Source organism: Protopterus annectens, chromosome 14.part0 (genome assembly GCF_019279795.1).
Source record: "Protopterus annectens isolate FY-2018-M chromosome 14.part0, PAN1.0, whole genome shotgun sequence".
NCBI lineage: Eukaryota > Metazoa > Chordata > Ceratodontiformes > Protopteridae > Protopterus > Protopterus annectens.
Genome location: NC_056748.1, coordinates 383,034,694 through 383,047,298, shown reverse-complemented (window position 1 = coordinate 383,047,298; position 12,605 = coordinate 383,034,694). Strand labels below are relative to the sequence as shown.

General features: G+C 44.7%; 1 protein-coding gene across 4 annotated transcripts in view; it reads right to left on the bottom strand.

The window, feature by feature from the left end:
* P4HA1 (prolyl 4-hydroxylase subunit alpha 1) overlaps positions 1–12,605 on the bottom strand; it is a 635,357-nt gene that overhangs the window by 421,559 nt on the left and 201,193 nt on the right. For all 4 annotated transcript variants that reach the window (XM_044056110.1, XM_044056113.1, XM_044056111.1 and 1 more), the window contains exon 7: positions 9,928–10,133. In XM_044056110.1, coding sequence (XP_043912045.1) covers positions 9,928–10,133 — 206 coding nt within the window. The remainder of the gene's footprint in view (positions 1–9,927; positions 10,134–12,605) is intronic.

Sequence of the window (12,605 nt, the reverse complement as noted above, 5' to 3'; positions counted from 1 at the left end):
ACAGGTTTTCTGGGAGCAGGAGGTAAAGAGTCAGGGGCCAAGCTAGATTCCGAAAAGGCACAGTCAACAATGTCCAGCAAAGGAGGGATAGCTAAAGGCCTGTGTTGGGGCAGGAGTAAGAAATCTCTAAGCCACATTTTAGACTCAGAGTAATCCTGGCTTTCCCAGTGAAAATGTTCCCTAAGAGTATGCAAGGTTTCACCAAAAGAAAAATCCTCTGGGGGAGAAGCAAAGGGAATAGAGTCCTCTGTATCAGAATCCTCATAGGTAGATAAGGGTAAATCCTGGTCATCAGAGGAGACAGAAATTTCAGAATCCTGATCAGAAGTATCATAAGCAAATTCAGTCCTAGGTCTCTTAGTGGGGGAAGGTTGGCTTCCCCTGATTTAAGTAATAAGGTCTTCAGCCATTCTTTTCATTTGTTTTTTTAGGCATAGAGGCCTGACCATGCGGTCTGGGTGGTTTCCTAGGCATGGTTCGAGTTTTACGCCTAGAAGAAGAAGATAGCATTGGTTTAATATGCAAGTCAGTAGGCCTGAATACACCCTCAGAAGCCGGTGCCTGCACAGCAGCTCCGGACCCATCCAAGGTAGACATCCGCAGGTTCCACAGTTGAAGCATCTCGCAGCATACCAGACTCCGAATGGGTCTCAGTAGAGGCCTGCAAATCTGAAGTAGTGGGTATCAGGGGCTGCGAAAGCACATCACTGAGTACAGTCGAAATGGCGACTAGCTTAGGAGAAGCGTCGTCAGCAGCTTTGGACCTCAGCGGGCTGTCTCTGTCTTTATCTTTGAGTTTTTTCAGAATGTCGGTAGTCGGGTGACTTACTGAAGATATATCTGGATAATTGAACAGAGTATCAAAATATTTAGAAGTGAAAATGTACTGACGACGAATAGCTCGTGGTTTAAATAAGGCACAAAACCAACAGTGAGGTATGTCGTGGTCAGGGCCTAGGCAAGGAATACAGTACAAATGAAAATCTTTATGAGGTATTTGCTTTCCACAAGAAATACAATTATTGACTTTTACTGACATCGGTTTAGAGCAAGAAAAAGTTTCCCCAATGGGGTGTTTAGCTTTAGTTGAAGACTTCGGTTCTGAAACTCGAAAATGAAAATTTCAAGAGTCGGCTGACCAGCACCTGCGAACTGCTTCTTCTTCGGGCATGGCAAGAAAGACTGATGTAATGGCATTGGCTGCATGCTTTATACCCCTAACTAACTGACGTCACAGAAGATAAGACAGCAACCGACTCAGGACCCAAGACTTTGATAATCAGGCCGACTGAGGGCTACTGCAAGCAAATAACCCAAATGTGATGACTGCAACAGTGAAACACTAAGATCATCATCACATGTTTTCCATATTTATCAAAAGCCTTATCAGGCATCTTATCAGAAGGAGCAGAATTAGTACTAGCTATATTTTTAGCAGTAAATGGGGTTCACTAAAGTAACAGCTGTTAGGTCAGACATGGGAAGCATGTATATAAACTTAAAAAAATTAGGTACTTTATAAATTTTGCTTTCTTGGGGGGAGTTGGCTGGCTGTCAGGGAAACTGCAGGCTGTGACAAAAAAAAGAAGTTATGTACTCACCATAACGTTCCATCTGAGTAGTTTTACTTCATTTTTCTGCAACCTGTGGGTATTCAGATCCATATCGGATCCGAGCCAGCAACTTTACAAGCATCTGCTCTGAGCTCCAAGCTCCTCCCCCTTACCCATAACACACCACCATCTCCTGCCTTCCCTCGGACAGAGTTTGCCGCAACTCAAACTAGAGTAAACCACACATGATAAACACATGAGAAGGTTCGGGGAAAGGAGGGTGGGAAGGCTGCAGAAAAATGAAGTATAACTACTCAGATGGAACGTTATGGTGAGTACATAACTTCTTTATCTGAAGTAGCTAACTTAATTTTATCTGCAACCTCTGGGACAGTGTCCTCAGCTACTCAAACTCCTGGGAGGCCCTCAAGGAAGGATATTCCTGAGCACCGCAGAGCCGAAGGATGCTCTCCCTCTGGAGATTAAATCCAACTTATAATGAGAAATGAAGGTATGTGACTTAGCCCAAGTTGCTGCCGCACAAATGTCATCCAATGATACCCTAGACCAGAAAGCAGCAGACGTTGCCATAGATCTGGTAGAATGAGCTTTAACAGGACCAGGTGGAGACAAGCCTTTGTCTTTGCAAATTTGCAAAATACATAGTGTAATCCATCTAGCTAAGGAAACTTTGGAGATGGCCTTACCCAAAAAGGGCTTAGAAAAGGACACAAATAACTGGTCAGACTTACGGAAGGGCTTTGTTCTGTGTACATAAAAACAAAGTTGTCTATGAACATCTAGCAAATGCAGTTTATATTCACCCTTGTTCTGAAAATTTGGGAAGAAAACAGGCAGGTTAATTGTTTGATTAATGTTTGATTCAGTAGCCACTTTTGGTAAGAAAGGATTTGTACAGAGAGAAACCCTGTCCATGTGGAAGATCAAATAAGAGGGCACGGCAGAAAGGCTTGAAGTTCAGAAACCCTCCTAGCCGACATAATGGCCACTAGGAAGGCTGTCTTCCATGATAAGAACTTCAAATCTACTGATGCTGCAGGTTCAAAGGGGGGAGTAACTAGGGCCTGGAGAACCAAGGTAAGGTCCCAAGGAGGAACAGGGTTCTTAACTGGAGGACGTAAAAGAAAAGTGCCTTTAAGAAAGGCCTTACACAATCTAGAAGAGGCCAGGACATTCCTGTTCTCGTCGACATGGAAATTTGAAATAGCTGCCAGTTGCACTTTCACAGTGGAAGAACTGGACCCTTACTGAAAAATGCTGGCTAAGAAATCCAGTACAGCAGACAGAGGGGTCATAAAAGGATCCAGCTTTCTCTGAGAAGCCCAAATAGAAAATCATTTTCATTTACTGCGGTAAATCTTCCTAGTGGAAGACTTATGAGCTGCCACTACAACAGTTTTCACTGAAGAGGAAATACTGCGAGTCCTGGCAATCAAGGGAACTGGAGCAACCAAGCTGTCAGCTTGAGGCTGTTCAGGTTGGGCAGACAGGTGCCCGAAGGATGAAAAATGAGATCCGGGCAGGGATCTAGAATCCAAAGAGGAGCTAGAAAATGAGACCAGAGGAAGGGGAACCAAACCTGACGAGGCCAGAATGGGGCAATGAGGATCACCTTGCACCCCAATCGGCAAGACTTCTGAAGTAACTACGGCATGAGTTGTAATGGGGGATAAGCATACAGTAGCCCGGGAGGCCAAGCATGGACTAGAGCATCCCTGGTATGGGAATTAGAGTGAAGAGATCGCAGCAAGGCTGTCCCCACGCAAGGAAAAACTCCTCCGCTATGGACTGTTTCAGCGATCACTCGTATGGCATTAGTATAGCCCCACTCAATCTGTCCGCTAAAATTTTGGAGCATCCCGGGATGTGCGTTGCAATCGGAAACTGACTGGTGGAGATCACCCACTCCCTAACTCTCATGGCCTCGCAACACACAGGGTAAGATCTGGTTCCTCCTTGTTTCTTGATGTACCAGACAACGAACATGTTGTCTGACTGAATTGCAATAGTCCCCGGAGGAAGAACAGTGTGGAAGGCCTGCAGCACTAAAAGCACTGCTCTCATCTCCAGAACATTGATGTACAATCTGGTCTTGATTTGGGACCACATGCCTTGGACCGTCCCTCCCCAGATAATGCCCCCCCACCCGAGCTGGGAGGAGTCTGTGGTCACTGTGGCTTGGACTGTGGGTAGAACAAATGGGCGTCCTGCTACAATCTCGAGACTGGACCCACCAGAGAAGTGACGCCCTGCAGGCTTTGCTGATGTGAATTGGATATTTCATGGGGAGATCCAGCCAAGACCACTGTATGGCTAGAGTCCATTGTAGAACACGCATGTGAAGACATGCACAGGTGAGGATAGAAATTGCTGCAGCCAAAGAGCCCAGGGCTCTGAGAACATCTGCCGCCTTCGGTAACCTGGGGCCAAGAATTACTGATACATGAGCCCTTAGACTCTGGACCCTGTCTGGAGTTAAGAAGACTTTCAGTTGGAGGGGGTCCAGCTGTGCCCCGATAAAGTCCAAGATCCATGCTGGATTCAAGAGGGACTTGGGAACATTGACCGTAATCCCTAACAGGTCTGCAAGATGGAGAAATAAGTCTCTGGCTTGGCAAAGAAGACGCTTGGTGGAAGCAGCGAGGAGCCAATCATCTAGGTAAGGGAATACCTGAATCACCTGAAGCCTCAGGTTAGCCGCTACGACTGCCATTACCTTGGTAAACACCCTGGGGGCTGTGGTGAGACCGAAGGGTAGGGCACGGAACTGGAAATGACTGGCTCCCAGCTGGAAGCGAAGGAATCTCCTGGAGCTTCTGTGAATCTTGATATGGTAGTAAGCATCCTGGAGGTCTATCGAGCACATCTAGTCGCATTCTCGAAGATAAGGTAGAATGGACTGCAGAGTGACCATCCGGAATTTCTGTTTGGAGACAGCCAGGTTTAAGGGTGACAGGTCCAAAATGGGACTGAGGTCCCCCGTCTTTTTTGGCACTAAAAAGAACCTGGAGTAAATGCCTGACCAAGGACTGATTGGAGGGACTAGTTGGATGGCTCATTTTTGAAGCAGCTTGGAAACCTCCAGCACTGCAGTCTCCCTTTGAGTGGGTGGAACATCTGGGAGGCAATTTGGTTGGATAGGAGGGGTAACAAATGGGATGGTGTAACCTCTGGATATTATTTGAAGCACCCAGTGATCTGCAGTTATGGACTCCCAAGCCATTGGGTGCAATGATAATCTTCCCCCAACTGCCGCCAGAGTAGGACAGTCAGGCAACCCCTCAGGGCTGCTGCGCAGGCCTATCCGAGAAGGGCTCCCTAGACCCAAAATTCCTCAGACCCCGTCTTCCTCTGGGACAGCATCTGTCATGTCCCCTTCTGCCTCTAGGGGATGAGTTGTCCTGAGAGTCCCGGAAAATCTGCGATTTCTGGAACCACATCTTCTTTTGCCCTCTCTGATTCCTGGAAAAGGACCTTTGAGGGCTAGAGAAGTGTATTCCGATGGCAGACAAAGTCTTCCCGTCTTTTTCACTCTGGACAAGGGTGTCACATACGGTCTTCCCAAAGAGAGAAGAGCCATCGAAGGGAGCATTCATAAAAGATGCCTTGAAGGGGTCTGCAAACTGACACTGTCTGAGCCAAGCGTGTCGCCTCATAGCTACGCCGGTCCCAGCCACCCTAGCTGCTCCTTCCATAGCATGAGAAAGGAGGTGCATGGACATGTTTGACACTGATTTCAGAGTAGACATATTCGCGAAGATTCCTGCAAGAGACTCTGGGGGTGACTCAGCTAACTCCGTGACTAGGTCTCACTGCAGTCGTATAACTTGTGCCAAGTAGTTCAGTGCTCTGATGGAAAACGTTGCTGAAGAGTACTCTTGCTTCCCAAATCAATCCACCATCCTGGACTCCTTATCTGGAGGGTGGACCGAGGAACTCTCTTGAGCCGGTTCCCTCTTGGTGGCTGCTGCAACCACCATAGCGTCCACAGGGGATCCCTTATACCATACCTGTCTGTCAGATGGTGGAGACAAAATTTTGTTCGGGTGCTTGGGTATCGGCTCTATGGTGTCAGGCTCCTTCCATGCCCGTGTGGTGATAAGATCCACCAAAGGATCCACCAGAGGGGACACCCAGGACGTAGATGGGCCCATGCCAAAAGCCTCCAGGAACACGGACTCATCCATAGAAGGTTTTGGGGATGACCAACCTCCCCTCTGGCGGAGGATCTTCATGATGTTTCCGAAGGAGACATCCTCAGGAAGTGACCTGGGGGAACCTTCTCCTTCATCTAAATTAGTGTCTTCTGTAAGGGACTCAGGGGAGTCCAGGTGCCTCCTTTTGCATGTGCTTATGATGACTCTCTTCAGTGGGACTCTCTGAAGAGGGCTCCTGAGCCGCAGGGGGTTCCTCTAGCACGGGCTGTACCTGAGACAAGCTGAAGGGAGTCTGGGTGGAATCCAAGGAAATAGGCTGGGGTCTCGATCCTTCGGAGAGAACCCTCTCACCACGTCAAATGCTGATGGAGAGCGCACCTCCTGAAAACCCAACAAGGAGGAAGCTCTCCCCAGGTCCGCCATAAGGACTGGGGCAGAGGCTAGGGTAGCCAAAGCACCGAAGGAATGTCTCTGATCCAACAAGGTCAGAGCCGAAGACACATCCATCCCCTCGGATCAGACTCCCTGTCCTCGGCCCAGAGAGCTGCTCGGATCCAAGCTGGTCGGATCTGAGGAACTCAAGGTAATCGCCAGAGTCGAGGTTGGAGGAATCATCGGTGCCAAATCCCCAGCTCCAAAGATCCTCAAATCCATATACCCTGAAACCACAGGCTGTATCAGGGAAGGAGAAATCGGATGAAAGAATGGCATGGAGGTCCCCCCTCCAGAGGGAGAGGGGCCTGGCAAGACTCCCATCTGGATTTGGGTCCGAATGAATCTCCTCATCATCCTGTCCATATCCATTTCAGACAGACTCCGAGTAGAGTGCGAGGAAGCGACAGACTCTGATATGGCTGGTCGCTGAGAGGATCTGGAGGAAGGCCTCGGCTCCATATGCTCCGGAGAAAATCTGGGGGACTGGAGCTGAGGAGATACTGGTCTCAAGACCTTGGAAGGCGGGCTAGGGAAGGGCTCCCGATCTGGAGACCATTTACGGGGCCTATCCCCTTTCTTCTCTCCGTCTCTCCCTCTCTCTGCATCCTTGTGTTTTTTGTCTCTCCCTTTCCCATCCCCTTCAGCAGGTCTAGTGGGAGGGTGAGTCCCAGCCTGAGGGGGGGGTTGGGCAGGAGTTGAAGCCGAGGCTGAAGTATCCAAAGTGGAAGGTGGAAGCAGGCCTTATGCTACCAGTTTTGCTTTTCTGTCTTTCAGGGCTCTCGGATTAAACCCTGCACAAACACTACATTGGGTGGACAAATGAGCTACACCCAGGCAAACAACACAGAGTGTGACCATCCACTGGTGAAAGCTTATGGCCACACTCTGTGCATTTTTTAAAGGTAGGTTTTGGCTGTTCAGACATTTTACAAATAGCAGCCATACCTAGAAAACCCCAACACACTACCTGACCACGCACACGCTAAGGGAAGGGAAGGGCCTACACAAAATATACCTCACAAACTATAAACTTTATTTTTTTTTTTTTTTTGCAACAACCGACGAACAAGCATTAGGGGGAGGAAAAGGGAACCAACTGAAAAACTTCTCTCACACAAAATCCCCAAAAAGCACTTACAATAAAACCCTAAGCTCAGAGCTACGGAGATCACGATGCTGATGCACGAAGCGGCAAATGAGATCTGAGGGAAGGCAGGAGATGGTGGTGTGTTATGGGTAACGGGGAGGAGCTTGGAGCTCAGAGCAGATGCTTGTAAAGTTGCCGCCTCAGATCCGATATAGATCCGAATACCCACAGGCTGCAGATAAAATTAAGTTAACAACTTCAGATCATTCACTAAAACAGACAGAAAAATAGGAATAGGAGTAGGTTCTGGAAATTTTAGTCGTAACAAATTACTTCCTCAGGAATTGAGGAATATTACTGTTTTCTCACAGAAAAGACTAGTTGTGTAAAATCTTACCATAACCATAGATGTCCTTCTCTTCCATGGTGCAGTATTCTTGGTGTGGGATTTTCCACCTCAGGTGACCCGTACGCCGGCTCCTATACAAAAGTTTCTGATTGGCTGTTGTAGTTACATGGGACGTCACACATAGGGCCATAAACCAAAGACCTTAAATGTGACGTCTGCAAGAACAGACCTCAGAATTTTTCAGCCGCAGACGACAGTCACATCGTGTGCATCGCTCCTTCTCTGCAAGACATCTTAAAGCTAAGTACCCCATTGGGGTTTTCTTCTTTAACCTCTAGCTAAAGCTTGGTTTGTTGTAGTAATCTTTAGCCGATGTCAGCAAAAAAGGGCAAATGCTGATTCATTCTAGAAATAGTTTCAGAGAAAGAGAACACTTCATAATTACTGGCCAAAGCCATACTCTCCTCAGAATCTGAATCAAAATTATGTGTAGGTAACACATACTCTGGGCTTTCAAAACAACTGAGGTTCAAATTCCTGAATCTCTTCAAAAAATGAAGAATCCCTTTTTCATTTACCACAAAGAGCCATACAGGAAGGGTTCAACAGCCTGCACTAAAACCTGAGCTATGCCTAGTACACTACTCCTGTCATGGTAGCTGAAACAAGAAAAGGAAAACCCTGAAGAAACAGACCCACTTTTGCCAGCAAGAACTTCCCTAGGGATGGGCATAGCTTTCTGTCTAAGCAGAGTGGTATTTCTTGCTCCTTCTCCCAGGACTGACAAGAATGTCTCTCCCTTGCTCACGAGGGGTACTCCCAACAACCACAGAGGACATGTCTATGAACTAGTCCATGGTAGTTGCATGGAATACAACAGCGGGACCCACGAAAAAGATGAGTGATCCAAGGAACCAGCTTTGGCCACAGCAGAGTCAGCCACTTGTGGGTGAGGCATTTTATCAGCCTACTGTAGCAGCAAAGACCATTTAACAAACTTTTATTTTAGTGGCTGGAAGAAGGTAGAATCAAGGAACCAACAGGTTGTTCCATGGTTAAGCCAAAAAAAGGTGCCTGATTCCCTGGAAAGCCTGGCAACAGTCAGTAATACTGGCATATAGTAAAAAGCTGTTTTTTCCCGTTAAATCACAGTAAAAAGTACTTACAATGCTTACCCCAGCCCCCAAAAGTAAAATAACACAACTTTTACCAAAGAAAAACAGTTTGAAGTAAGTTTTAACAACTTTTTACCACAAAAGTAAAAAAATGAAGTTCCAGTTTAAAAGTGTACAAAGGTCACATGGCAAACATTAAAACACTTTCTCCTAGGTAAAGTTAAATTTAAAAATAAAGTGGAAGTTTTTTACCCCCAAAGGGTGCTTATTTGCCCAGAAATGGAACAGCACTAGCCAAAAGTCGATCTTCAAAAGCCTGTGGAAGACTCTCTAGCAGAAATACAACAAATGCAGCAAAATTTGAACAGCACCATAAGAAAAAAATGTTTTCCTTACAATATACTTATCTTTTCATAGACTTCTCAGCAAAGATGCTCTGGTACATAACAAGAATGACTGTCCATTACCTTTCTTACAACGATGCACATATACTTGTGGCAAAAAAAAGGAAATGAAGATGACAAGGCTAACTGCCCCTTACCTGGGATGCATGTCATGCCATTTACCTGTGAAACTCTGGTAGTTGGGCTGCTATGCAGACATCTACTTGTGCCCGATTCTCACAGGTCACAGACTTTACTGTAAAAGTGACCCATATGAAGAATATCTGAACATGGAGCAGGGCAATTACAATTTTACAATGAGCATGTGCCAGCAAACATAATGATGGCTACTTCACAACAGTAATGGAATCTGGTGGACGAATAAAAAGGAAAATGGCCAAGTGTATGAACTATAGCTTAGGACATTTGGGCAACTATTTTATTAACTTCGAGCCAACCGCAAAGGGGGGAAATAGTCCTTTTTCCTTAACGTAGTGGTCATGAATTGGGTTTACTAAATAAGGGGGGGGTGTAGAGTCTGCAATGGATGCGTTATGGTCCACTATACTATACTATATTGCACTAAACTGCACTGTAGTGTACAGTACTATACTATACCATACTATATTATACTATACCATACCATACTACATTATACTGTACCATACCATACTATATTATACTATACCATACCACATTATACTGTACTATACCATACTATATTATACTATACCATACCATAAATTATACTGTACCTCTAAACGCATTTTTGCTTTAATACTGTTGCATAACATGCATATCACGCACAGAATAAGACAAAGTCTCACCATTTTGACATTTTCTCCTCTGCATAACATCTCATATTTTTGCCTTTCGGGCAGATGGTCTGCTGGATGTCTTTTCTTCTTTTTCGGCTCAGTGGCTTGTTCTTTAGTAGTAGCTTCAGTGGCAGATTCTTGGCCATCTTTCTTCTGCTTGGACATGACGTATTCAAAATATTTCAGGTTGCCATTTGCCCTCTGATGCTCAGGATCTAAACCACAAAGCAAAACATATATTAAGACATTTCATCTCCACAGCGCAAATATTGTTCTCAGAATACACTATACTCAAAAGCGCATCTGGCTTGAAATCTACTGCAAGTAGACTAAACTACCTAAAAAATTTCATTTACTTCTATTAGTTCTAGAACTGGAGAAGAAACATGCTGTACTTTTTGGGGATGTTTAAGAGTCTGCTTTAAACACCCTTAGTTGATTCCCTCTCATATTTCAAGACGGTGGTGTTATTGTAGCACAACAATTACTTTTAAGGATATTTCTCTGCTCTTGCCTCCCCACTTGCCCTCTCAACTCTCCATCATTAGATCTACAAGTTGAGTGCACCTCAATAACTTCTTTGCCACTTCCTGCAGTTAAATTCTAATTCTGATGTGGATTCTTATTTTGTATGCCTCTAAACTATGGAACCCACTTTTTAAATTAAGAATACCTTTAACACTGCAACACTTAGATTCAGAGTTTAATACTAGGCAAACAAGTCATTACAGACCATTAAGTGCCTTGCCAAATAAGTCACACAAATTACTAAAATTTAATAATACTCATCCCATTCGTCTATAAAGGCTTTTTAGGATAACCCCAGGGAGAATTTATGACTACCTATCGTTACTGATATTGACTCTGAAAACATCTAGCGTACTTGACAAGCAGGGAGAGCCTATTCCACAAAATCTGGTGGGTTTGTTAACTATCCCACCAGTGAGTCTTATTTTTTGATGTTGTAGGCTGAAATACTTGCTACAGGTGTTTCAGAAGGTGCTGACTCTCTGGATTGCTGAGGGTTGAACGGGGCAGGATCTTTCATGCAAAGGTCATTGCAAAGGAGTTGGCAAGAGACAGAGTACAAAGAGAGGGCTGACTGTCTTTCTGGACAAGGGACAGGAGATCAATGGTCTTTTTAGTTACAAGTCTAACGTTTCAAATTGTACAATATGCATAAAAGGATTATGGGCCTTATGCAGGATAGAGGTGAACTAACACTTCTTTAGCACTAGAGGAGATGCCTTTGGAAATGAGTTGGCCAGACAGAAGGATTTCTGAACTAATACGGAAACATGATGGTCAAATTATGACTACCTGTGTTGACAGCTCACCAAGTCCCTCAAAGTAGTACCATTTTGGAGGGTTGTGTCCTTTATAGGACAGGAGATGGGAAAACTTTGTTTAAACACAGCTACATTACAGTTCTTGAATTTAGTTTAAAACTACTGTCAGCAAACTAAGAGCTCACACAGGCAAGTCCTTGCTGAATTAACTGTGGGTCAGAAGTCAAATAGACAAGCTGCACCCAACATGTAGTAATCAACAAACTCAGATAACAAATCTAACATTATTACTTCTAAACAATGTTGTTTGCCATATTGCTACTAGTATAATCTTTCATACAGCCACTTCCTTATCCAGGGCTTTCTCAGAAGTCCCACCATGAGATGCAGCTTAAAAATAAATAACTACTGATCCGTTGGCTTTAATGTTTTCTTCATCTTAACTCACTACTGTTGTTCCACAGGTAGCTGATTCTGCATTTACAAACAGACATACACAACATTTAACGTCTGGAGGAAATAACTGGTGTTACTACAGACATGTTTGTCTGGTTTTGTGATCATTTCTATTTTTGCAGTTTTGTTTCAATGTATGAACAAGCATCCTTCCTGCACATAATACACTTTACTATGCCACTGCACGCTTAAATTCTTTTACTACTCTCTGTGCTTGAAAGACTGTACATGTAATATATTATGCAATTAACTTTCTTCTTTGCTGCTGCTCTAACATCCATCAAAACACCTAAAAGGAAAGACCTGCTAACAGTATATCATAAGTGACTACTGCAAACTAAATTAAGATATATGCCAGTACATTCAATGTGCAGATTATGTCAGCAGATGTGCAACATAGAGAATGCCTATTGTATCCATGCAGGCCTGCAAACAGGAGAATGTCCTATGTATCAATGTCAGCATGAATGAAAGTGGAATGTCCCATGCATTAATGTAGGCATGAAAATAGCATACACCCTGTGCAAGCAGGCAAACAGGAATAAGGAACATCTGCACTCTATTCCACATCACAAGTCAAACCTGACAAACACTTCACAACTGCTTCTCACAGAAGATGTTTCTAAGCAACAGCAAGATGGATCTGGCAAAACAGAATACCTGCAACATGCCTCCAATCCCCACAACAGTGCAGCTATCCTCTCTAGGTGACTTTGAGTTTCCACAAGACACTTACTTATTGTTATATCAGCGTTGCCCTCTTGTGGTGGCTAAAACACCCTTCCCTTTCTGATACCTCAGGTTCAAAACATCCCTTCATGGTGGTTTATATTTCTTTACCAAAGCCTCTCCAGTATCTTCAATCTTATATCTCCACAACAGGAAGCACCTTTTCTCCCTCCCTCACCAAAACAATCCAAATACACAGACTCAGACATTATG